At 47.4% G+C, this 27,288-nt stretch overlaps 1 protein-coding gene and 1 long non-coding RNA gene across 4 annotated transcripts in view; one reads left to right on the top strand and one right to left on the bottom strand.

Moving 5' to 3' along the window:
• Nucleotides 1–15,354, bottom strand: part of Mtarc2 (mitochondrial amidoxime reducing component 2) — a 33,386-nt gene extending 18,032 nt beyond the window's left edge. The window contains exons 1-4 of one of the 3 annotated variants that reach the window (NM_001368286.1): nucleotides 15,246–15,354; nucleotides 10,157–10,330; nucleotides 2,763–2,931; nucleotides 1,479–1,619 (exon numbers count right to left, since the gene is read on the bottom strand). In NM_001368286.1, coding sequence (NP_001355215.1) covers nucleotides 1,479–1,619; nucleotides 2,763–2,931; nucleotides 10,157–10,323 — 477 coding nt within the window. In that variant the 5' untranslated portion in view covers nucleotides 10,324–10,330; nucleotides 15,246–15,354. Of the gene's footprint in view, nucleotides 1–1,478; nucleotides 1,620–2,762; nucleotides 2,932–10,156; nucleotides 10,331–14,448; nucleotides 14,812–15,245 lie in introns of those variants that run through there. The other 2 variants (NM_133684.4, NM_001368285.1) reach the window with 2 other exon arrangements.
• On the top strand, nucleotides 14,750–25,399 carry Gm34451. Its single transcript, XR_865818.3, has 2 exons — nucleotides 14,750–15,140; nucleotides 20,951–25,399. It is a non-coding gene; the product is annotated as a predicted gene, 34451 (long non-coding RNA).
• Nucleotides 25,400–27,288: the final 1,889 nt, after the last annotated feature.

Consider the following 27,288-nt stretch of genomic DNA (forward strand, 5'->3'; position numbering starts at 1 on the left):
CAGCTGGTATGGTTTGAATTCCAGCTGTTCCCACCCACAGACACATGGGAGGGATCGCCTGGTCCGTGCCTGGAGGGCTGCTGGTGGCTGTGCACTTTTAGGAGGTATCACAGAGCTGAAGGAAGTGGGTTACTAGGAGTTGGGCCTTGATGCTTTACCCTGGTCCCACTTCCTGTCCACCCTTTGCTTCTGGAGTGCAGTCGAGATGTTACCAGTCAGCTTCCTGCTCCCGCCACCAGGCCATCATGGCCAGGATGGACTGTACCTGTCCCTCCAGTATACCAGAATAAACTCCTTCTTCCCTCAGGGATATTTTATGCTAACAGCAAGAAAGTAGGGAAGACAGCTAGATAGTGTCGGTTAGCAGACATCGTCTGCATTCACTGCTGTTTTTAAGTTGTCAAATTGTGTGGACAGTGACTTAATTGGCTTAAATCGGTTCTTTGCAAAGGTTTACCAGAAAGCAGTGGTCCTCAACCTTCCTAATGCTGAGACCCATCAATACAGTCCCTCATGTTGTGGTGACCCTCTAACCATAAAATTATTTTTATTGCTTCTTTATAACTGTAATTTTGCTACTGTTATGAGTCATCGTGTAAATATTTTTTGGAGATAGAGGCTTGCTAAAGGGGTGGAGACCCACAGGTTGAACCACTGCTCCTTGGGAACCCACAAATAAGGGCACATCCTCATAGCGAGGGACCCACGGGAGCAAAGGTGTTTAAGAGCTTCTCCTCTGGGTGCTAACCACCTGGGTCCCTTACATTGGCACCCTCGTTCCAGGTCCTCAGAGGCAGGTGGCAAACCTTGTGTTGTTCCTCCAGCTGAACCCCTCATCTGCTGAGCAGAGCTGGGGGACCTTCCTAAGCATGTGTTCTTATATCAAGGGGGTAATACTGCAGACTTCAATGGGTTGCAGGAGAGCGCAGTATGAGGTCATTAATTAGTCCAGGGCCTCACACCCAATTAGTGATCAGAAGCCTAGCCCTCTCCTCTCCAGGCTCAGTAGGCTTCTCATGACCAAGCAACACCCTGCTGTGTGGAGGAGGCTGCAGCGAATGGGAAGGCACGTTAGAAAACTCTGACCACAGCAGTACCTGCCACAGAGCACCATCCATAGGTGGAGCTTCCTGGGGACCTAGAATCTTGGCACATACTCCTGGGTGGTACAAGAGAGAAGGAGAGCTGCCTCTTTATCTTCCCCTCCTATGCTTTTGCCTACGCTATGGGAATATAGTGCAGTCTCCGCTGCAAGCTGGAATTTGGTATGCTATGGAGCCTAAGCATAAGAATGTGAATAGCGCCCCCTGGAGGCCAGGAGGCCATAGGTGCCAGAGAGACCAGAGAGAATCTGGGGAAAGGACTCTCTCTCCACCACCAGCGCTGGGGAATCTGGGTTATTGCAGGAGCTCTATATGAGCTCAGCTCTGAGCACAACACATCCAAGCTCGATGATGCCCGTGTCGGTGGCGCCTTACCTCCTCGAAAGCCTCACAGCCTGACACCACGATGTTTGGCCTGAAATATTCCATCTTCACTTTCTTCTTCAGCCTGGTGTTGAGATCGACTAAGGAGGCTTCAGAAATCAGGTGGACAGGGCTGCAGTCCGGGTAGGCTACCTGTCGCGGAACACGGCACCGTCAGGCCTCCCCACCCACTGGCACTGTCCCTCAGGAGCCCAGCAGAGTCCAGATAGACAATCTCTCAAGTGTGGAAGGGGAGGGGCTTGTAGGCAGGATGTAAGCACTGAAACGAGGCTTCTAGCCACTCACAGAGCAATGTCGCAGCTTGGGCTGCCTCCTGTTCTTTTATTTAATTATGTATTTATTTGAGACAGGGACTCACTACCTAGCCTTGGATGCCCTAGAATTTACGTAGACAAGGCTGTGCTCGAAGTCACAGAGAGCCACCTGATTGATTCTACCTCGAGAATGACAGGATTAAAGGTGTGCACTACTACATCTGCTGGTATCCGCCAGCCTGCTCAACTTCCTCATGACAGGGAGACGTCTGCTGCTAATCTAGAACGTTCTATAACAATTTCATCAACACCACCCAATCAGTCAAAACCTATTGATCGCCAATAGATAACCTGACACTGTTCTAGGTGGGGAACAGAGCCCCCTGGAGTAACAAAGCAAATAAATGATATCGTTAATACTATTATTAATAATAAATAAGCCTGCCTTGGCTTGGAAGGAGAATCCCTGAGGTGCATGTGTCTTAAAACGTGGCTCATTACAGTTTTCTCTCGAAGGAGGTGCCTTCCTGCCCATGAACTAGCTGTACCGCACTCAGGCAGTGAAGGTGGCCTGGAGAGTCTGCATCAGGAGAGGCATGTTCAGTCCCAGAATCTCACTTACTTAGCAGCCAGCCTCATTTCCTCTCTAGAACAAGGCCTTTAGTCCAGGCTGGCCTTGGGTTCATAGCGATCCTCCTGTTGTAGCCTCCTAAGTGCTGGATTACAGGCATCAGCCACCACATTCAGTTTCCAGCCAATTTCCTCCGGCGTTCTCATCTCCCTAGAAGTCACCCCTGGCTCCGCCCTCCACAAATCTCCTATACCCAGGCCTCTGCACAGCAGAAGTCCAGCATTGAGACAGCCCTTATCTCCTTCCCTCTCCGGCCTTAAAGTGTAGGCGGTGCCCTGGGCCACTGCTAAGGCTTTCTAGCTGAAGTCTCCCGAGGGGCTCCTATGGACAGAGAAGGAAGCCCAGAGAGCCCAGAGTAACTGGCAGAATGGAGGAAGACTGTATGCTCACCTCATAGTTCTGAAGGTAACTTTCAGAAGGGTAAAGTTTCTTCGTTGTTCTTCCTTTCATGCTGGTATCAAACTGAACCAACCTGTAGGCTTGCGTCTTCAGGTAGTTGGTGAACCACTGAGCTACCTCATCGCCACAATCTCTGCCTTTGATGTCGAGACCAAACAGCCTAGAAGGGATGTTACAGGATTACTCTATGGACACACTGGGGGACGGTGGCCTGAAGGTACCAGAAGGCTGCTAAGGCCTTATAAATTGATATGTAAATATTTCATTTACCCTCCTACCTCCCACAGTGCTGGGATATAAGCATGTTACACCATGCCTGATACATGATCCAAAGTTTTGTATGGTTCCCTTCTTTATTCTTCAACATATATTAACTTTTTTCCACATAATTTTATGCTGACATATACTTATAGCTATTAATCTCTTAAATTATTTCCTTGGAACCAATAAAATTTTGTTTCATAAGATATATATGTGAAGACATTTGGGAGAGATGAACTAAATCTTTATAATTTTGATTTGTAAATACTTGATAATAATAAAATGGCTATGTTGTAAATTTTGATGATGTCTAAAAATAAAGAGCAGATCTTAGCTGAAATTCATTTATTAATGAACACTAAGTACATCAACACATCTTATTTAATGAGGTTTAGCTCAATTTTATTTTATTTTCTTCTTAAACAAGGTTTCCCAATGCAGCCAAGTGGTGAGAATTTTGCAGTGTAGTCCAACTTGACTCCAAACTCACAATCCTCCTGCTTCCACCACCCCAGTGCTGGGAGCAGAGGTGTGAATTATCAGGCCTGACTCTGTCCGTCCTTCCTTCCTTCCTTCCTTCCTTCCTTCCTTCCTTCCTTCCTTCCTATCTTCCTTCCTTCCTTCCTATCTTCCTTCCTTCCTTCCTATCTTCCTTCCTTCCTTCCTTCCTATCTTCCTTCCTTCCTTCCTATTTTCCTTCCTTCCTTCCTTCCTTCCTTCCTTCCTTCCTATCTTCCTTCCTTCCTTCCTTCCTTCCTTCCATTAGCCCTGAGAACAAGGGGCTAAGAATGATGGTATACACCTAAGCATAGACTATCTGAATCTTCAGCCATTCCTCTAAAACCATGGTCAACCACACAAAACAGAGTCTATCCACAGTTGGGCCGAAGCAAGGGAGCCCCATAGCTCCTTCAGAACCCTGCACACACTTCTACCCCATACTGTCCACACACACGGGAGATTGTCACTGGTCCTTGGAAAAGCAGAAAGCACCCAACAGGGCAAGAGGATGCCAACCAACCTGTGCCATCCCCCTGATGACAGGCATCCCTCTACCAGGCCTGTGCCTACTGCACACAATGAATCAATGTGATAAGGACTAACACTAAACTTACCCAGTGGACCCCTGAAGGGAGGAAGTACAACTCAGCAGGCTCATCTTAGAAAATGGTTTGGCATTTCTAGCACCTATAATCCAAACACTGGAGACTCAGAAGCAAGAAATTTAAGAGTTTGTGCCAATCTCGGCAACACAGAGAATTCCAAGCCAGTTTGAGTTACACAGCAAGACTCTGTCTCTAAATAAGCAAGTAAATAAATAAATGTTACATGCCTACTGATCCAGATAGCCTGTGCTTAAAATCCATACCTTGGGGCTGGCAAGACAGCTCAGCAGGGAAAAGGGTCACTGTCAAGTTTCACAAGTTGAGTCTAATCCCTGGGACCCCACATGGGAAGAAGAGACAATCTCACCCAAATTGTCTTCTGACCTTCACACTCTGCACACATTTGTGCTCTCAGAAGACTCACAAATATTCCTAAGGGGGTTGGGGATGACTCTGTGGCTAAAAGGGCCTGCTGCTCTTCTGAAGGACGGGAGTTCAATTCCCGGAAACCTCGTCAGTCGACTCACCATGGCCCGAAACTCCAGCCAGCTCCAGGGAATCTGACACCTATATTCTCTGAGGGCAACTGAACAGATATGCCCACTCTAAACCTTAAAAGAATGCTCATAGAATATTGGTCATATTATGGAAGATCACTAAACAAATTTTTGTTTGTTTGTTTGTTTGTTTGTTTTTTCAAGTTTCTCTGTGTAGCCCTGGCTGTCCTGGAACTCACTCTGTAGACCAGGCTAGCCTCGAACTCAGAAATCCGCCTGCCTCTGCCTAGTGCTGGGATTAAAGGCATGTGCCACCACTGCCCGGCTCACTAAACAATTTTTATGAGCATGAACAAACAGACTTCCACAGTGGGAGCCACGCTGTATTCATAAAACAGCCACACCATGACAGGAAGACAAGCGACCAAGGAAGAAGGAAGCTGAAGAGGAACTGTGTGCTAGAGATTACTAATGGCTGGGGTCTCCTAAGCTACCTAAGGATGGGGAACAGGTTGCCAGGGGAGCCAACCCTGAGACCAGAAGGCTGGACTTTAGTACCACAGCCTCTGACCTCCAAGGAAGGGGCAGAGGCTGAAGGCTGAGTCGATCGATGGCTGATTATTTTATCAATCACACCATGTAATAAAGCTCCCATAAGAGCCTGAAGGACTAGGTTCAGGGAGTTTCCCAATTGCTGAGCCCCTAGAGGTTTGTAGAGGGAGGCACACCCAACAGAGCACAGAGGAGCTCAGCGCCCTACCTGCCCCATCCATCCTTAGCCTTTATAGCATCCTTTACAAGTAAATACCCAGCAACCGCGAATCCAGATTTCTGTGAGGCATGCAAGCAAATGAACAGAGCCCAAGGAGGAGGTGGGGAGACCCAGGGTTCCACCCTCACTGGCATCTGAAAGCAGAAATGGGACCCAGCCTTAACCTGTGAGGTCTGAGAGTTGCTGCCCCACCCCCGCCCTCAGTGGTGTGTAACAGAGAAGGTTTGCTGGTAGAATCAAATACGTACACATTGAGGACCCAGAGAGGACAGACTGAGGTGGTTTGAATGAGAATAGCCTCCACCAGCTCAGATATTTGATTAAACAGTTCCTTTGGGAAGGATTAAGAGGTGTGGCCTTGCTGGAAGAGGTGTATGTCACTGGGATGTAGGCTTTGAAGTTTCAAAAGCCCACGTAATTCTTTTTTAGCTCTGTCTGTCTCTTGCTGTCTGTCTCTGTCTCTCTTTCTCTGCTTTATTTCTTCCTGTCTCTCTGTGTCTCTGTCTCTCTGTTTCTCCCTCCCTGTCTGTCTTTGTTTCTGTCTCTGCTTTCTCTCTGTCTCTGTCTCTCTTTATATGTGTCTCTCTCTGTATCTGTCTCTCTCTCTTCCCTACCTGCTGATTAGAAGGTAAGCTCTAAGCTATTGCTCCAAAACCATGCCTGCCTGCCTGCTGCCATGTTCCTTGCCATAATGGATTCACCCTCTCAAACTGTGAGCCCTCCAATAAATACTATCTTTTCTAAGTTTCTTTGGTCATGGCGCCTCTTCATAGCAACAGAAAAATAACTAAGACGTCTTCCTATCTCACCTACCTTTTATGTTTGGTTTCTCTCTTCAAAATTCAAAGCAATAAAACTTCAGTCAGACTGTGCACAGTTGAGGCCGTTCTTTTCTTTGTTTTTATTTTTTAGGGGAAAATGATACGGTTAACAATAGAACTGCCAGTCTGTACCTAACTTAATTATACCTACATATATGCCAAATTACATGTGAAAATCAAATGCTACCTAGTCTTTAAAGCTAGATCACAAGGCTTTTTGTTAGACCTAAAGTCATTTCTTCCTTCCTCCTCCTTTAAAACATATGCATGAGACCCACAAGATGGATCAGACAGTAAAGATGACTACTACCAAGCTTGAAAACGTCAGCTCAGTTTCCAGCCACACCTGGTAGATGAACCAATTCTGAAAAACTGATTGCCAGGGAAGCCCACTGTAAGATCAGAGGTCTGGACTTTAGACACCCCCAACACACACACACACAAACACCCCAACCTCGAGCCAGGGTCCAAGGCTGAAGACTGAGCCGATCAATAACTAACTATTTTATCAATCACACCTATGTAATAAAAGCCTAAGGGGCTGAGTTCAGAGAGTTTCCAGATTGCTTAACACCCTGTGTTGTTTGAGCTCACTTACAAGCTGGCTCAGGAAGCAGGCTCGGCTTCCTTTCGCATGTCAGACCAAAGCATGTGTGTCAAAGTGCCCTAGAAGGTCCAGAAAGTGAGAGGCAGTCTCAAGAAACCAGTCCTTACCCTGTGGGGTCTGAGGCTATCTGATGGCAGATGGTGCTACCCTTAGACTGTGGGACACCAGCTGGTGTGCACTGGAGAACTAACTGGTCGTTGGGGGAGAAACACCCAGACACTTAGAGCTGGCTGAAGTTTCATGGCCAGTGATACAAACGCCGTCTTTCTTGTCTGTATCACATGACCTCTCACTGCTTTCCCTTTTCAGTTACAAAGAAATAAACCTTGGACTGTTTGGGGACAGTGTCATTTTCCTCTCTTCCTCACTTTTAGGAAAAACAAACCTTAAATCTGTCCACGAAGGCAACTAATACTTGTGGACTTGACTCAGCTGCACTGAAATTTCAAAGTTAAAATAAAAGCTGGTCTTTGAAGCTAGACCCCAAAGGCTGTTTGCTAAGTCTGAAGTCTTCCCTCTTTCCTCCTCCTTTAAAAGACTAGCAGCAGGCTCTTTAAACTGTCTCAGCCTGTAGGCCAGCATGGCCTTGAACTCACAGTCCTGTCCCGACCTCCCAGGTACTGGACTGAGGGCATATGTCTCCATACTCCACTTACACACGGCATTTTTAGTCAACATGAAATCGGTGATCATCAAGAAACACTACCACCGGCCTATAAATAATTGGTCTAAACATTTTAACACTGGCCAGGGGATGGCTCATGGGTAACGGCATCCGCTGCCAAGTCTGACAACCTAAGTTCAGTCTCGGGGATCCACATGGTGAATGGTGAATGGAGAGAACTAATTCCCTCAAGTTGTCCTCTGACCTCCACAAGACAGCCTCTCCCTACAAGGTCTCTTCTCTTCCCCTCAGCTTCTAGAGAGAGTTTGGGCCTCCCCAGAGTTCTGTGTAAACAGGTGAAGACCCTTGCTGCGGGTGACAGTGAATCCCCCAGGGAACACAGCCCCATCACTCTCCACAAGTAAGCACACACTCACAGTCTTTCAGCTTCGATATAAGAGGCATGGCTAATTTTTCTCTTCAACACCTGTCATTTGTGGACACTGGTTTCCCTCTCTGTACAGGTGATAAGAGCTCACTAATATGCCCTCTCCCTTCCTCCCTTCTTCCCTCCCTCCCTCCCTCCCTCCCTTCTCCCTCTCTCCTTCCCTCTCTCTCCCTCACCCTCCTTCTCCTCCCATCTCTGTTGGGTGGGGGAATGGGGAATCAAAGTCTGCTTTTCTCCAATGTAAAATGAACTTTGTGATGTTCACTTACGGGCTTACTAAGACAACTAGCCAAAATACTGTCTGTTTAAGCAAGGTAGAGCTTTCAAACTTGGGGAATCAGCAAGCAAGAGTGATGGATTTCAGCTCAGACACTCTGAACAGACGTAAGACGAGAGTCTTCCATGAGCCCAGGCACCTTTGGATAGTACATGTTTGCACATGTTGAAAACCTAGGCTGAGCTGTGTGGTACTGCACGCCTTTAATCTCAAACTCAGACTGAGTTTGAGGCTAGTGTGGTCTACAGAGTTCCAAGCCAGCCAGAGATTCACAGTGAGATTCTGACACAACAAACAAACAAACAAATAAATAAATAACAATGAAACAAACAAACAAACAAAAAAACCCGGTTCTAACCCCAGTACCTAAAAACAAAAACCTCACCTGATTACCAGGGATCCTGCATTACACCATTCCACAGCAAAACACTTACGTTTCTGAGACTTCCTAACATCAAAGAGCTTTAACTCTCAGCAGCAAAAAGAAAAGAAAAAAGAAGAGGAAGAAGAGGAAGAAGAGGAAAAGGAGAAAGAAATTCAAGCAAGATCCAGCAGGCCATCAAGAGAGGACCCACATGCAAACAGATGCCAAAGCCTGAGGCCTTGCCTTCCCCTGCCCATTCACACACACACACACACACACACACACACACACACACACACACACACCCCTCCTAAGTCCTCAGTCTCAGGACTAGACTCTAGGGGCTGAAGAGCTCTATGTGCTCATTATCCAGCTCTGAGATCAACTGGTAAGGTTGCCAGTCACTTTTCTTGCCAGGGTGGCACGCTAAGAACTCTAAACAATGTGTCCCAGGACAGGTGAGCAAGTCAGGGCACTTGCTGTCAAACTGAAAGACCCAAATATGATCCCCAGAACACACACACATGGGAGAAGGAAAAAGCCAGCTCCTGCAAGTTGTCTCCTGACCTCCACATCCACACTGTTGCCTGTGTGCACTGCACACCCACTGCACGTAATTAAGTAATTTTTTTTTCTTAACATAAAGGCCTTTCCAGTTTGAATGGACGGTGACACACCCTGAACACAGGCACTTGTGTTAACGATGCTTTTAGCTTTGCTATCACTGGCCCTCCCATGGCCAGCTACTTCTTGGAGACAATAGTCTTTGTCACATGCAAGCATGACTTGCAATCTCTCCTTTATTGAGTCTTTACCTACGAGGAGTAGATGTCAGACCTCTAAGCCACACAGCTGCTATGTCCTGGCCTGCTGAAGTTATTCTAACTGGCCAAACCTGAACCCTCCCTTAGGGCAGTGTCTCTCCTTCTTCACATTACCTCTGGCCAGCCCCAGGCTTCTCTATGTGGTAGCTCTACCTATTTCTAGGAACTCATCAACGTAAGTGATAGTCTTTCCTATAGGACAGTCACTTCGTCATCTGCAGCTCTCAACCATCCCTGATTAAAACTAACTGAAGTTCAGTTTGTGGAGTGATTATCTAACATGCACAAAGCTCAGGGTTCGATCCCCAGCACCACACAAACTGAGCACGGTGGTAGCGGTCACAAGGTGGTACAGCACTCGGGAGATAAAGACATAGTAAAGATCAAAAGTCCAAAGTCACCCTCAATTACATTAGGCCGGGCGTGGTGGCGCACGCCTTTAATCCCAGCACTCGGGAGGCAGAGGCAGGTGGATTTCTGAGTTCGAGGCCAACCTGGTCTACAAAGTGAGTTCCAGGACAGCCAGGGCTATACAGAGAAATCCTGTCTCAAACCCCCCCCCAAAAAAAAGTTAGGGTCAACCTGGGATGTCAGACACCCTCTCAGAAGTAAAATCTCATCAAAACTCAAAGCTAGTCCTGGGTACCCTTAACAGTCGCTCACACTAAGACCCATCCTGGAGACTAACCCTCCTCAGTATTGTCCTGCACTGATTTCATCAGCTGCGGTTCTGACATGAACTGTAACAAATGCAGGGAAAAGTCAGCTCCATGGCAGTCCCCCCATGGCCCGCAAGCAGAGCACCTGCAGTTGTGGATCTTATTCGAAGAAGGGAGCTTGATTGGCAGAACTATCTGCTCCATGCCTGGAGCTTCCAGCGTCAGGTAATTGTTCTCCAGGGTGATGGAGACCAGCACAAGGCGAGGCTCCTGGCGGGCAGTGACCATGTGTCCGTCCTCCTTCACCACCATCCAGAACCTGCAGGGGCAGACGAACGGGCACACTCAGAACAGCTTCCTCATTTCCCAAGGACTTCCTCCGGCTCTCCCTCACCTCAAAACCATCCACCCATCCTCCCCAAGAGCTGATAGCAGATCCTGAACATCTGGACGGATCCTGTGATCTAAACGTTGTTGTCCCCAAATGGAGCTCTCTCTAGCACTCAAAGCCACCTTTGCCACCTCAAGATGCAGCAAGAAGCCCTCACTGCATGTGAGCATATGTCCCTAGGATCCCCAGACTTGCTTCTTACTGAATCTCAAATGTACTTTTACAGTCAAAGAAAATAGACGAAGACACTCTGCTTTGGTTAAAACGTCTCCCAAGCCTAAACTTTTAACTCTCAGCATTCCCCATGCCCAGACAAGACTCCTATGTACCCAACCAGACACATCATCTCTCGCTATCAGTCCTTCTCTGAGTTGAATCATATCAGCTTCCATCCACCCAAAATAGTCCCTCCCGCAGCTGACAACAACCCCTCTGCTAGCCCAGGCCACTGTGTAATGACTGAGAACTAAATGCTGAAGTTAAAAGCGGGAGGGGACGCTTAGCAGCTGCCTAATCATTGTAGCAACTGAAAAGACAAAAGAGGACCACAAGGGAATTCAACCCAGGAACTGCACAGAAACTGATACAAGGCTAACAGGCTGCTGTAATGGTTGACAGTCAACAAGATTGTGAATCACCTCTGGGCTTCCCAGGAGGAAGTCTCTAAATTAACTGAGGTGAAAAGCCGCATCTGAAATATGGGTGGCATGCTCCCATGGGCTGGGGTTCTAGACTGAATAGCAAGGACAAAGTTAACTGACCACCAGCCCTCCCTCTCTCACTGCTTCCTGATTGTGGACACCATGAGACCAGCCCCTCACAATCCATCTTCCTTTCATTTGCTTCTTGTCAGGTATTCGTCTCAACAATAAGAACAGTTAACTAAGACAGCTGCCACTTACAACAGACTTCAGCCACCTCCTTAGGATACTTTATCTTGTGCACATAAATAATTCCCCAGGAGCAAATGATCCACTGTGTTCTGCCAGCTCCGAGAAACAGAATGAGCCTAGAAAGTGGCTTTTCATAATCAAGTTACCCCAACTTGACCTGCAATGAGAGTCAGCACCCTGACTTTACAGCAAAGCACAAGCAGGTGGCAGATGGACCAGTGTCTCAGCCCAGAGTTCAGAATCCCCACAGTAAACAGCAGGGCCTTGAACACCAGTGGACCAGTGAGGTGGTGCCCAGGGCAAATGAAATAATCTCGCTCAAGTTAAAAACTAACTGCCGCTGGGCGTGGTGGCGCACACCTTTAATCCCAGCACTCGGGAGGCAGAGGCAGGCGGATTTCTGAGTTTGAGGCCAGCCTGGTCCACAAAGTGAGTTCCAGGACAGCCAGGGCTATACAGAGAAACCCTGTCTCGGAAAACAAACAAACAAAAAACCAAAACAAACAAACAAACAAAAACCTAACTGCCAACTAGACAGCAGAGTTGGGGTGGGGGCAGGAAAGGCTAAGCCCAAAAGAGGTAAGAAGGGAAAGGTGGGCGATGGGAATAAGCCGGGGAGGGGGTGCTCCCTTTATCAATAGGTGATAAATCCGTACAGAAGAAATAGACAGTTGGCTTCAGAGAAGGGTGTGAACGGAGAAAGTGATAGTCAGAGTCCTCTGCTGAAGGACGTTTACAAGGTCAAGGAAGGAAGCAGGTGCCAGTGTTACCATCTTCCGGGAGGACCTTAAACACTTCACTGCCCAAGGAGCAGAGAACACTAGCCAAACCCTCAAAATATGGGCACAAACTAAACAAAAGATGTCTTTTCCTCCAGAAAGACCAGTAGATGTGGTCCTGACTCAAGCAGAAAACAAGGGCCATTAAGCAGAGTCCTAGCCGGAAGCTTGCTTCTGAATATTAATTAACTTTGATAAATAAAACTCAAACTGGAGGAAGTTAAAGGCCTCTGTTCAAGGTCTCCTGTGCGCTCCTTAGGTTCCTGTATCACACAGAAAAAGTGACTGCTGTACTCGCCTAGATCTGAATTCAAACCCCCTAGAACAAGCTGGGTTTGTGACCCCCCCAAGAAATACTCATCCTGTCCAATACTGTCTTGCTAAACCCACAGGATGGGGACGGTCATAGCTAGCCCACAAAACCAACCGTAGGTGGGCAAACTTACAGGACAGGTTTTAGCCCAATGTCTAACACATAACCATTTCTCTGCCTTTCCCTCCACCTCAAACCACACCATCCAGAGAGGAAGCTGATCCTGCTGAGCACGGTGGGACAGGCCTATAACCCTAGCACTTGGGAAACAGAAGCAGACCGATCCCTACAAGTTCAAGGCCAACCTTATCTACACAGCAAGCCAGAGTTCAGGACAGTCAGAGCAATGTAGGGAGATCTTTTATTTAAAAAAAAAAAAAGGAAAAAATGAAAGAAAGAATGTATTGCTCAAAACGAGAGATGCAGTTCTATTTACTTCATTGAATCCCCAGGGAGCAGAAAAAAGCAGGGCAAAGGACACCTTTTCTCCCTACACCAGCAACATCACAGGCAAGCCATGATAATCTCAGTGAGGCACACGCCATGCTCTGATGATCTGAGGAAACAGGTCGGTCGGTACTGGTTGCCTGTGAGATACCCCAGGGTTCCTAGGTGAGAGGAAAGATGCTCACATCTGCCTTGCCACCTCTGGTTAACACGGTGGGCCTCAGAACCCCCTGGGTGTTGTACAGTATCCAGTACCAGGTACCCAAGGTCTTCCTGACCGCAGAGATCTTAACCTCCACACTTTAATAAACTCTAAACATCTTTCTCACAATGATCTCGCAGGAAACCATTTCATTATAGCAGAACAATCCCCTGGGGGGATTCTCCATTCTTGGTGATTTCAATTCATTTGGACAGGGATGGGACTCTCGAGGAATGGTAGTATTTTATTTCATTTTATTTCATTTCAGTATATACACAAGTTTTCATATAGCTCAGGCAGGCCTTGAACCCAAATCTACAGCTTCCCTGGAAGTGACCTTGAACTTCTGATCCTCCTGTGTGGAAATGACTGGCATGTGCCACCATGCCTCCCTTGGATGCTGGAGGATAAAATTCAGGGCTTCACGAACCCTTGGCAAACACTCTCTCCTACCAACGGAGCTATATCCCCAGGCCCTCAGTAAATGATAATTTAAACCCAAACCTCCCAGCATTGCAAACATAGGCCGCCAATGAGGAATGGAAAATCCATGAGCGGAATTCCTGATCTATAAATTTATTCTGTAGCAGAACTAAACTCTTTTTTTTTATTCTAACCTCCTTTATTATTATTTCATACCCGTTTGTGACTAGCTCTCTATCGCCATCTACCACAACCCCTCCCTCGCCCCACCCCCGGCAAACCGTGTAATTCTGCTCCTTACTCGTTCAAGTGGTCACCAGAACTAGAGGGAAGGCCCGATGTTCTTGAAAACGCTCAGCCAATGGCATTTTATATTTCTAGTGTCCTACAGTTAGGAGAGCTGTACGGACAGCTGACAGGGGAGTCTCCCCCCCCCCCCCCACCCCCCAGGGTTCCAGGAATGCTCCAACTCAGTTTTCCAAAACTACTTTAGCCAGAAGCACGGGCTTCGCAGCTAAAGGATCAAAGCTCGACAGCCCAGAGAATTCAGGCAACAAGCCTCAGTTCTGTGAAGCCGAAAGGGGTGGGGGCCGAAATCCAGGCGCTCTGTTTCGCTTTAGAGTAAATTTGCATGTGGTAAAACTAAAATTCTCCTCCCGGAAGGTCTCCCCACAGACATATTTGGGCTTGCAAACTTAGATTTCAACTTGAACACGCTCGTCAATGTGCACCGTGCTGTAACTGCTGTCATCTCTTTCCCATATGTGTGTTTCCCAGAAGCAACAAACCCTTACTTTCTAGGTTTGGGGAGAACACAGCTTGCAGTACGGAACTCCTCTCTCGACTTGCTCCAGGCTCAGGCTCACAAAGTTTGCACTCACCGAGGGGCGCCTGGTTCCAGGTCTCACACTTCCGAGCAAGGATAGGCAAGGCCCCACCTCCCTCGCCCCGGCCCATTCGCGCCCGGTGCAGTGCGGGGCTCGGCGTACCTGTCGCGCACTTTGCCACAGCGCAGCCCCATGTCCGTGCACTCGGTCTCACACACCGACACCCCCTTGCAGGACTTGATCGGGTAGATCCAAACCTTCGACACCGTGCCCACCTGCTGCAGCTGCCGGCGCCGCCGGGGACGCGTGCGACGCCAAGCTACGGTCCCCAGCGCCACCGCAGCCAGCCCCAGCGCGGCGACGCCGAGCCAGGTGGACCGCGGCTGCCCAGGGAGGCCGAGGCGAGCCAGAGCCGTAGAGCTGGAGGAACCCATGTTACACTATCCCGGGCAGGCCTGGGCTACTGGGCCGCGGTGTCGAGGCGGGGCTTAAGGCTCCGGGAGTGTGGGAGGAGCCAGGGTTGGCGCAGCCGCACTGCCTGTCAAACTTATGCTGCTCACGTCCAGATCAGTGTCGGCGGAGCCTGGCCCACGCCCATCGCGGGTGACAGCGTGGGGTGGTCACTTTCATTTTACTTTGTCTCTGTCCGCCTTTAAAGTGATCCCTCCCCCCATGACTCTTCAACCTGCTACACTCATTAACCCTTTTGCTTCTAAAAGGAGCACACTCAATTGTGCAAGAAGCTGCTGCACTGAAATGAAGCAGAATGGAGGAATGTTTCCTGGGGACAACTTTGGGATAGGTCTCCCGAAGATCGCGCAACTCTCTGGAACGCTCGGCTTCCATCTCTGCAGGTAGAGACAAAACTACTGGCGCGGCTTCTGGCAGCGTGACCTGAGGTTACAGGTACACCAGCCAATTAAGACAGCGCAAGGAAGGGAAAGGCTGCCAGAGCTTACCACTTGCTGAGGTCCGAATAGAGGACTCTGGTCGACTTTTCTCAGACAACGATCTAAACGGAATCCAAATGTCAGGCTTTGGCTAAGAGATAGCCCCAAGTTCAAGATCACGGTGGGCTATTGATGGCCAGGACCTGTCTCAGAAGCATCAATGATTAACTCATCAGTTGAAAGCCGCTCAACCCATAAAGGTCCTGGCTGCCAACACTGACATCTCGAATTCAGTCCCTGGGAGCCATGTGATAGAAGGGAGGGAACCATTTCTTGAACAAACAGAGAGAGTGGGAGGGAGAAGGAGAGGGGGACTGGGAAGGGGAGGGGAAGACTGAGACAAGAGACACGAGAGAGGAGAGGGTGGGAGGTGTACATGGAGAGACAGAAAGAGGAGACAGGGGGAGAATAAACGCTAAATAAATAAATGGCGAAATGACTCAGTGGTTAAGAGCACCCAGATGGACTCCCAGTACTTACATAGCAGATCGTATCTGTCTGCAATTCCAGTGCCAAGAGACCCCCACTCTCTCTGCCCCCTGCAGACCCCCACTCTCTCTGCCCCCTGCAGACCCCCACTCTCTCTGCCCCCCGCAGATAGCTGGAACACAGGTGGTACTCAGGCATACATGCGGGCAAAAACATCCACATACTTAAAATAAAAATAAAAATTTTAAAATAGCCAAGGGCTTAGAATGTTGAATTCTGCTGCGTGGACAGTCACCAGAGACGACAGACTTCTGCATGGGAGGAAAGACAGGACAGAGCCCCAACCTCTGTAACTGGCAGAGCAAGTGTGTTTGCTTCTGATAGGTGACACAGACTGAGAGAGCCTACCCATGTAGCACGTGTTCCCCCCCCCCTTCTCTGCCCCTTCACTTTCCCTCTGAAAAGCTCAATGCCTACTAGATCTGAGCTCATCCCCACTACAGACACACACTCTGTCAATAGTTACTTGATGGATAAAACCCAGGCTTCACAGTTTAACTGATGTCTGCCATTATTTTGTAAAAATTTCATTCAAGCAGACTACTGGGATAAGAACAGACTTTCTTACATAGGATGGGAGTTGGTTTATTTTTCAAAGGATGGTTCTTTGCATCAAGACATAATCTGTCCAAGGCCTCTTGAGGAGGCCAATCTGTTGTCCCCTCCAAAGTAGGACTAAGCCACCTGCTGGAGAAGAGGTTTTTTTTTTAAGAAAAACATTTGCTTAAACCAGTGTGTGTGCACATGTGTGTGTGCACATGTGTGTGTGTGTGTAGCCACATTTCCACTTACATCTTCATGCATTAGCATCTCATAAGCATCTTAAATCTCTTCCCAGGAGTATGTGTTATATAGTATTATAATGACCTATATATGGGTTACCTACAAATTCTAGAGCACTGGTTCTCAACCGTCCTAATGCTGAGACCCTTAAATGCAGTTCCTCGTGTTGTGGTGACCCCCAGCCATAAAATTATTTCATTGCTACTCATAACTATAATTTTGCTACTGTCAGGAACCACAATGTCAATATCTAATAAGCAGGTGTCTGAAGTGTGGCCCTAATGAAAGGGTCATTTGACTCACAGGTCGGGAACCACTTCTCTAGAGCATGACATTAGTGGGCATAGCGGAGTGGGGGTCGCTCCAGCTGCTCCCTGCCACTTTGCTCTTTTTGTTCCTGATTCTGTAAGGTTTCCAGGCCTCACTCTCTGCTCTGCTCTCCAACATCTTATGTCCCATGCCTGGACAAGCTTCTGTCAGAACTCCATGCCTGTAAAGTCCTGTTGTGGATAGCCCTGGGGCTAGTTATATTTGATGTTAATTCTGTTCTTTTGTGGGTGGTTGTGAACAAAAAATGAGTCAGCACTCAGGAGATTTCCTGTACACCTGCTTCCCATCTTAATTTGTAAAATAAAGGAGAGCTGATGATTGGGCAGATAAAAGGGAAGGCAGAGCAAAAGGTAGAGGGAGAAGGAGAAAATGGAAGAGGGAGAGGATGCAGAAGAGGAGGAAGAAGAAAAGCAGAGCAGAAGCACCTGGCCTGGAGAAACCGCAAGTTCTAAGGGTTCTCTTATATGTGGAAGATGGTAGTGTAGCGGTAGATCTGCCAATCTAGGAGCACAGCATGTATTCATATTAACTGAGTTGTGTTTTCATTGCCAGGGCATATTTGGGTTGGAGATTTACCACAGCAACAGTCCATATTAGAGGCGGGCCTCCTGCCAGGGTAAACATCTCCTTATTTAAAACAAACAAACAAAAATTGATATGGTATAGCCCTGGCTGACCTGGGACTCACTCAGTACACCAGGCTGGCCTCTCAAGTTTATAGAGACCTGCTTGTCTCTGCTTCCCAAGTGCCAGAATGTCTGGTCTGAAGAGACCAGAAGAGGACACCAGCCTCCTAAAACTAGAGTTTTAGATGGTGTGAACCACCTTGTGGATGCTGGAAACTGAACCTAGGTCCTGTGTAAGAGCAGCCAGTGCTCTTAACCACTGAGCCATCTGAGCCAGCCCTGTATCTCTTTAACTTATCTTATATGCCCTGTCCACTCACCAGGCTTTGTCCTAACACTTAAAGTTTAGATGCAGTTGCCTGTCAGTCTGTGTGACTTACTGCTCACCTGCACATCCATGAGACAGTGACAAAAAGAACTCCTGGTCAAGACTTGGAGCAGATAAATCAGGGCTGGCTGCATTCCCAGAGGCTGTAAGTGTGTGTGTGTGTGTGTGTGTATGTCTGTATCTGTGTATATCTGTGTGTTTGTCTGTGTCTGTATCTGTGTGTATATCTGTGTGTGTCTATCTGTATGTGTATCTGTATGTCTGTGTGTGTGAATCTGTGTGTACCTCTGTGTGTATCTGTATGTGTCTCTGTGTGTATCTGTGTGTATATCTGTATGTGTATCAGTGTCTGTATGTCTGTATCTGTGTGTCTCTCTGTGTGTCTGTGTGTGTGTGCAGGTGTATCTGTGTGTATCTGTATGTGTCTCTCTGTGTGTGCCTGTGCAGGTGTACCCCAGCATGAGTGTGGAGGTCTAAGGATAACTCCAACCATCCCTCCTTACCTTCTGCCTTGAAGCAGGTCTCTTGTTCATCACTGTTCAGCCAGGCTAACTGGCCCTGGAGTTTTTGGCGATGTCAGGGATAACACCAAGAATGGACATGAACTAGGTAACAGTCAGGAGACGGTAGCTCCCAGCTCCACAGCATGGTAATCTGGGATGAGTCTGTGGGTGAGCCACACTGAGTCTGAAAACCTGGCCTGGGGAGAAAGATGGCGAGTCCTGTTGTCAAGTATGAGACATTTGTGAGATATCCAAGAAGAAATAGCTTCCCAGACAGGTAATTGAACCTTCTGGGCTTCCACTGCCCTGGTTGTAAAGTGATGGGTTACAGCTTAGGCATAGCTATAGATGCTGGATTTCACAGATCTGGGCTGTTTCTGAGCTCTGTGATCAGACCAGTGAGGGCCTTCGCCATAGTGAATGCCAGTCCTCTGCTCTCTGAGCTCACCATTACCCAATATGTGCCCTGCCAGGACGCCCTGTCCCAGTGGCTTTTAGCAGAGAAGCCTCCTATCCGTCACCTTGGCAGACCCCCTTGTCTGCAGCAGTAGCTGACGGGAGGCTGGGGACCACCACTCGTCTATCTGCTTTGCTTTTCACTGTTCTTGGTTTAAATGATGGGGAGAGAAGGAAAACAGCAAGGAAGTGTTTCCTCACTGAGCACTTGGCTTCAGGCAAGCTCCCTGCATCCCAGACCTGCTGCAGGCAGGATGCTGGCATTAGTCTGTAACAGTGACCGTACAGTCTACCTCACAGGCCCTAGTTTTAAACTGGAAGCATTAGTAAACATGATGCTAATTTTTAATAATTTACTTATTTTTATTTTGTGTACTCTTGTGTTTTGCCTGCTTGTATGAGGGCATCAGATCCCCTGAAACTGGAGTTATAGACAGTGGTGAGCTGCCATGTGGGTGCTGGGAATTGAACCTGGGTCCTCCTGGAGAGCCGCCAGTGCTCTTATCCTCTGAGTCATCTCTCCAGACTCCTACAATGCTAATTTTTAAAAAGATTTATTTTATGTATATGAGTACATGGTAGCTGTACAGATGGCTGTGAGCCATCATGTGTTTGCTGGGAATTGAACTCAGGACCTCTGCTCGCTCCAGTCCCTCTCACTCTGATCCCACCTGATCCAGCCCAAATTTATTTATTATTGTATGTAAGTACACTGTAGCTGTCTTCAGACACACCAGAAGAGGGCGTCAGATCTCATTATGGATGGTTGTGAGCCACCATGTTGTGTCTGGGATTTGAACTCAGGACCTTCGGAAGAGCAGTCAGTGCTCTTGACCACTGAGCTATCTCTCCAGCCCACAAGGCTAATTTTTGAGAAGGCAGCCATGTTCACGCTACACTCCAGGGTAGCAAAAACTTAAGTCTTGTCATTCCTAGTGTATTTTGTGTCACTTCACAAAATGTATTTAATGGTGTCATTAAGAATCAGGCCTTGCCGGGCAGTGGTGGCACACGCCTTTAATCCCAGCACTCGGGAGGCAGAGGCAGGCGGATTTCTGAGTTCGAGGCCAACCTGGTCTACAAAGTGAGTTCCAGGACAGCCAGGGCTATACAGAGAAACCCTGTCTCAAAAAAAAAAAAAAAAACAAAACAAAAACAAAAAAACAAAAAACAAAAAAAAAACAAAAAACAAACAAACAAACAGAATCAGGCCTAAACTGATGATCATAGGAACAAAGCTAACAGAGTTATACAGTTTAACAATTTGACATGGGATGAGGCAGGAGCTCAAGTTTGAAAGCCATCAGTTGCCTCGTAGGGGAGAGCCACCAAGGAAGACTGAGAACCTCAGTCCAGAGTCTGTCTTTGAACCTTTTAGAGTAGAAAGTCTAACTTTGCAATGTCAACAGTCGATTGGCCCTAAAGATACTAGCCTTTGCCCTGTCTGTGCGTCCTGGAGTGGGGCAGCTCTAGTGTCCCATGAATGTAAGTCGGGTGCCTCCTCAGTGAGGAGGAGAGCGCATTGCTGCTCTGTGAGAGCAGGTTTGTGGTCATCCGGGCTGTTGACCTTCCTTCCAGCTCCTCTGTGTGTGGGAGGAGGCTGTGCTTTCGGCTGCTGCTAGCCTAATCCTCATAGATACCCTCTTCCCACGTGATTCTAGCTTGTACCAAGTCAACAATTCAAAACAACCTCAGAGAATTGGAAAACAACACAGGGTCCTGTCTGCCTGTTCTGTCTCATTGATAAAAGAATTTTAAACTGGAGTTTGGCAGAAAGAAAAACAAACAGAGTGAGAGATGTCAGCAGTGACCAGGAGATGGGGATATTAGAAAGTCATGCTGTGTGAGTTAGAGGACAGGAACACAAAGCAGGTGTGTGAGGGAAGGGCGGCTTCAGAGAGAAGGGGAGCTACCTCCGGTGCCGGAGCTTAGGATTTCCGTTGAAGTTGGAAAAGGGGAGATAGAAAGGCTCCACTTTCCACGTTAGAAAACAGACACTTAGCCGTGAGGATCAGTGAGCAACTCCATGGAGGCAGGGGAAGTGCTCCTGGGGCACACACACACACACACACACACACACACACACACTAAGGGACAGCTAGCCTGTCCTCCCGGCCTGCCTCAGCGGACGGACGTCCTGTTTCTTTGCACTACGGACTCGGTAGTTCTCTCGAGGTTGTAAAGATTTCCTCCTTTCAGGTCTTCTGCCCGAGCAAGGAAGTTTCTGCTGCCTTCTTCAGAGGACGTCATCAAATGCCCACCCAGCTGTTTGCAAAGGAGTTCCTATCCATTCACCAGGCTGTTTGTGTTGGTGGTGGGGTGAGGTGGTGTTCCTGTCAGAGGGGTCTACTGACACAGAGGCACCTGCTGTCTGCATCGGGAAGGAAGCCAGTGTCATGCCATTTCACCAGAAGCAGCAGGCATAGCCCACGTTGCTTTGCGCATGGGGACCTTGAAAGAAGCTGGCTGAAAATGGCCCTCCACAGTCGGTTCTGCCGTCTCAGCATCCACTGTGTATCCGCCTATCTCTAGGAACCAATAGACTGCAAGCCCACACGTGAGCCACAAGCGAGAGGCCACTGCATACAGAATCGCAGGCCGGCCTCTTGACAAGAACTGAGCCCAGCCTTACCGGTCCCTCTGCTGGAGAGAGGAGGAAAAACAGGAGGAAAAACAGGACTCGGGAGATAAACAAGCGCAGGGCAGAGCCACACCGTGCAGTGGAATGTGGACTTTATCCAGCGGACATGAAAACTCGAGTAACGTTATTAGTTGCTAGTAGACACAGCAAAGCAGGGCATTGGAGGCCTGGGAGGGAGGGAAAGTTCACTTCCAGAGACAAACACGATCTGAGCTCTGAATCAAAATATTATATTGGCTGGGTAGGGGGTTCTAGCCGGGGAGGAGGGCCCATTGTGCAGGTTTTACATGATGCCTATGGGGGTATAAATCTCTAGAACGTTCAAGTTTGCTATTCTGTAAGTTAGTGAATATAGGCCTTTAGGAAAATTTGTTTTGTTTCAGGTAGCAGGAAAAATTTTTTTAACTTAATGGAAATTGTATTATTTTATTGCCTTTTCTTTGAGATGGGGGTCTGCTAGATAGTCCAGGACGGTCTCAGACATGTTAATCCTCCAGCCTCGGCCTCCAGCGTGCTGGGATTATAGGCCCTGTGTAGGAATTATGTTTTCAATTATGTGTATGTACACGTGGGTATTTGCATGCGAGTGAAGGTACCTACAGAGCCCTTGGTTACTCTTGGAGTTGGAGTTACAGTTAGTTACAAGTTACTTGATGTGGGTACTGGGAATTGGACCAGCATCCTCTGGAAAAGCATGAAATGCTCTTAACCACCCACCAAGCCATCTTTCCAGCCCTACATATTTGTTTTAATTGGAAGTTTCTAGTTTGTCCTGAAAATGCACAATATATGGCTGTAGGGAGTTCTGTCTGTATTCTGTCTACCCCAGTGCCACTGCCATCAGCCCCTGGTCCTGGCTCCAGGTCCTCCCCAATTTAAACCTGACTTCCTTTGGCCTTTGGGAGCCTAAGTGTTAGGCTGGGGTTTCCCAGGCTGTTGCTGCATGCTTCCACCAGGAGGCTCTGTGACCAGGGCTTTGGAGGGAAGGGTGGGGAGGAAGTGTTGTGAGCTAGTTCCAGGAGGACGTGAAGGAAATGCTGCCTTCCTTCCTGGCCAGGGAGTCCCAATGAGCAATTTCAGCTCAGTGGAGAGTCAGACCTAAGAGGCCCTTGAGGATAAATGTTTTGAAAGAGACCAAGAGAAGTGAGGTTACAGGCCAATCGCCAATGATCCCGACCCTCCGCAGTCTGTCAGACGCTCTGTCACAGGAAGAGGGCTGGTTGCCCCTTGAGATGGTCAGGAAGGGAACAGACACTAAGAGCTCCAAATGGCAGGTGCTCTCTGGGAGTGGCTTACTCGCATTCTCCATCTCGGGGAAAGGAGGAAAGATAGAAGTCAGGATCAGACTACCCTAAGTGTGCAGCCTGAGGAAAAGAGTGAGGAATGAGCCAGCCAGGGAATCAGCAAGATGCACAGCCTTGTCTGCCTGCCCACCTCAGCCAAGAAAAATTTCAGTTTGTTTGTCAAATAAATGGTCCAGGAATTTGCTGGGTCTCCATCTGTGTATAGGCAGGCATTGTTTTCCATTTCATATCCAGCTCGGAGCTGTGGGACTTGGGCTGACTGAGGCCAGGGACCTGACCTCCAGCCAACCTGCTCTGGGTATCCCCTGAACTCTTTCCTCATTGTAGTGGGCTCTGTGGCTTTGACTCAAAGATCGTTATCTATGAGGGTTCAGAACCCTGCTTCCTCCCTGGTCCGTGGCTGCTTTTTCCTGGGTTTGTTTTCTTTGGCTGCTACTGGGATGTTTTTCTGTGAAATGCTTTTTGCCACAGAGGGAAGAAAGGAGGCTAGGCAGGATGTGTGTGGAGGGAAGAGAATCTGGGGGATGGGGGTGCCCTGTCAGAAGAATGGTGCCTATAAGTCAATGCCTGCTGGTAATTCCCTATACCTCTACTTTCTTATCCTTACCCTGATGGGGGGGCATACAAAGTGTTAATGTAATGCAAAAATTATAAATTATACAAAGCATTAATACATGGTTAATGACAGCACAACTCCTGTTCCCCATGTTTCATTCATTCATTCATTCATTCATTCATTCATTCATGTGTTTCTCCTATAAGCAATTTCAGTAAGCACAACCAGCCAATAACACAGGTACATCCCACTCCACAACACTCAGGAACAAGTGTTGGCATCATCTTAATTGTCTTAATATTATTGGGTTTTGTTTGTTTAGGGTTTTTTGAGACTTATTTTTATTTTATGTGTATGACTGTTTGCCTGCCTGTAGGCATAATGTTACTGTGCACTGTGTAAAGATTACCGTTGCATCAGTCAAATGCTGACTTCTCTGCCCCCAAATCTGGCTGCAATCTGGACATGGCATTGTAACACTTATTTTAAGGATCTCCCCTCTTGGGCTCAGCAGGTAAGAGCACTGACTGCTTTTCCAAAGGTCCTGAGTTCAAATCCCAGCAACCACATGGTGGCTCACAACCACCTGTCATGAGATCTGATGCCCTCAGACGCTTCAGTGTACTTATATATGATAATAAATAAATCTTTGGGCCGGAGAGAGCAGGGACTGGGCAAGCGGGACTGACTGGAGCCAGCAGAGGTCCTAAAAAGTCAATTCCCAACAACCCCATGATTTGTCAATAAAAGCTGGTCAGCCAATGACAGAGCAGAAGAGAGAATAGGGCTGGACTTCCCATCCCATCGAGAGGAAGGGGAGAGGAAGAGAGGGTTCAACGGTAGGAGAGGGTTGAGGAAAAGCCATGGTAACACCTGAAGCAGAGACAGCCAGATCAATACTAAATGCATGTATCTTGGGGATTTTGGCTAGGAGGTAGCCAGATTAGCTTAGATGATTAGAATAGATTAATAACTGACCAGTAGTTGTGCCATAAAGCTGATTGAATAAATCTAATAGTGTGTCTCATTTTGGGAGCTAGCCAGGGTAAAGAAACATTATCGCTTATAAAATTGCATTAACACCTGCCTGTGTATTGGGTATACGACAGCATGCCATGTCCTTGGAAGGTGTTGAATCTCCTGGAACCAAAGTTACAGAGAGTTGTGAGCTGCCATGTGGGTGCTGGGAACTGAACCCTGTCAGGAGCCATCATAGATATTCTAAGGCTAGCAGGTGACCTTCCTGGAGGTGGTTTCACCACTTTTGCATGGTCTGCAATGGGTAAACTCTATGAGGCAAGGTCCCAAAGAGATTTCATCTCAGGATTGCTTCTTGCAGCTCATATGCCTTTCCTGTCATTATTAAATTAATATAATAACCCCTGAGCATAAATCCACCCTATTGAGCAGATCTCCTGCGGACCAGCCTAAAGATGAACTTTCATGAATTAATGCTGTTTAGATGAATTAATGATTTTATAGAATTCCTGATTTGATTCAAATAATTTTAGGAAGAAATTTTCTAGAGATGGTTTTAGTTGCTTTGCTAGAAAGATGTAAAAAAATTAGAATAAAGAATAGAATGTGCCCACTTCTCAGAATAGTAAGTAAAGGCTGCATACTAAGGAATACAATGAGCTTTCATAATCACAGAGAGAGGTAGACTTGGGACAATTTTGTGTTCAAGGAAAAACATTTAGGTCCAAGGATAAATCCACAGGTGTGCACTCTGATAAGGCAAGGCCATGTAAAACTGTTGCTTTAAACTTTTAATGAGTATATTAAAATGAAACACTGCTTTGAACTTAATATCAACTTCCTTCTGTAACTCCCATTCTATGTAACAGTTTATCCCTGAGGTAAACTTTTAGGAACTTTTGTCTAAGAAGGTATAAAAAGGCCAAAGGAAAGAAATAAGGTTGGGGGCTCTGCCCCATCCATCCATCCATCCATCCATCCATCCATTCATCCAATGTGCATGCCTGTTTGTTTATATGTACTATGGAGGTATATGCGTATGTATGTAAGCCTGCATGAACACTTGCGGAGTTGATGTGACAGAAAGCTGGGCCTGACCAGAGTGTGTGTGTATGAATGTATAAAAGCTATAAAAAGCTAAAAGCAATAAATAAAAGTGATTTAGCCATTTTCTGCTTCATTTGGTGTGTGTGTTTTCTGTGTGAGTAGCTCCTTTCTTTTCTCTTTTACACAGAATTAACCAGCCAAGTCAATAAAGGGTCTCCTGGCTGCCTGGCCAGAGAAGGGAGCACTAGCAATAAATCCTTTACCTAACCCCCCCCCACACACACACACAACCTCCAACCCCCACCCCCACTGTTAGCATCAATAGGTCCACAGGCCCGCAGCTTCAGGCTTTAGAGAAACTTAAAGTCAAGCTGGGTATATATTATTATAGAGAGCAACCCTACTCTCTCACAGGACCAAGTCTTACCCCTGCTGACACTCTTCCCCCTTGGCTACCTTCAGGAGAGATCCAGAGCTCCAGAGCTGGCTTCCAGCAGAACCCAGCTCCTCTAGAAGAACATCCAGAGCGCTTAACCACTGACCCATGCTTCTGACATCATGAACTCCTCTGAATCCATAAGCCCAAATGAACCTTTGTCTTTCTGTAAGTTGCTCTTGATCACAGCATTTTATTGTAATAACAGAAAAGCAGTCGACACAGCATCCCAAGTCCCGTGCCTATGAATATGTTACCATCTCTGGAAAAACAGACTTACCTGAGGTGCTGAAGCTAGAGAGCCTGGTGTGGGACATATTCTGCTTTATTCACGGTATATAATATTTGTGAATAGTTATGTTCACAAATAAATTACATTTATTTGTTATATATTTATATATAAATATATATTTGTATATTTATATAATATATAAAAATATATTAACAAGGGTTCCTACAAAGGAGAAGAAACGAAAGAGCAAGAGCAGACGCAGTGATGGCTGGGCACACAGGGCGGATGAAGCTCCAGGGTTTGAAAACGTGGAGGGCCGTGAGTCAGCAATCATGTGCGGCCTGTGGGAGCTGGGGAGACAGCATCAGAAATACATATGGGAAAAGCACAACTATTCAGAACCAAACACCCACTCCTAAACAGCAGCCGGTCAGAGAATAAATCATGAGGGGGACTAGAAAACATGGCTAAGCCAACAAGGATAAAAATAAAGCAGGAAGAACTTGTAGGACCATGCTGGAGCAGCACTGAGAGGAACTCGGATCCGAACAGAGAAAAGACCTGAAGCTGGGTTAGTGAGGTGGCTCAGTGGGTTAGGGTGGCTGCCAACAAACCTGACCACCTGAGTTTGGATCCAGGAACACACAAGGTAGTAAAGAAAGGTTGTCTTTGACTTCCATATATAGAAGGTGGCACATACACACACAAACACAGACTGACCAACTGACAGACAGACAGACACACACACAGACTGACCAACTGACTGACAGACAGACAGACACACACACAAACACAGACTGACCAACCGACAGACAGACACACACACACACAGACTGACCAACTGACAGACAGACACACACACACAAACACAGACTGACCAACTGACAGACAGACAGACACACACACACAAACACAGACTGACCAACCAACAAACAGACAGACACACACAGCTGGATGTGGTAGCACAGTCCTTTAATCCTAGCACTCAGGAGACACAGACAGGTTGATCTTTGTTACTTTGAGGCAACTAGAGCTACATAGTGAAACATTGTTTCATATATATATATATATATTTGAAGCTGGAGGCAGGAGCAGATGCAGAGGCCATGGAGGGGTGCTGCTTACTGGCTTGCTCCTTGTGGTTTGCTCAGCTTGCTTTTTTCATTTGGAGGTTCTAGAAGGGGAGCATCGAGCAATCCTCTATTCAGGGAAGGTCTTCCTGAATACTCTTCAACCAAAGCCCAGTGTGCAGCTCCAGGAAGGACACACATGGAGCCACCAAGGAGGAAACAAACACCTGCCTAGCCAGCCAGATCAGCCGAATCAACCCAGGTGATCAACAG

Source organism: Mus musculus, chromosome 1 (assembly GCF_000001635.26).
Source record: "Mus musculus strain C57BL/6J chromosome 1, GRCm38.p6 C57BL/6J".
Taxonomy (NCBI): Eukaryota; Metazoa; Chordata; class Mammalia; order Rodentia; family Muridae; genus Mus; species Mus musculus.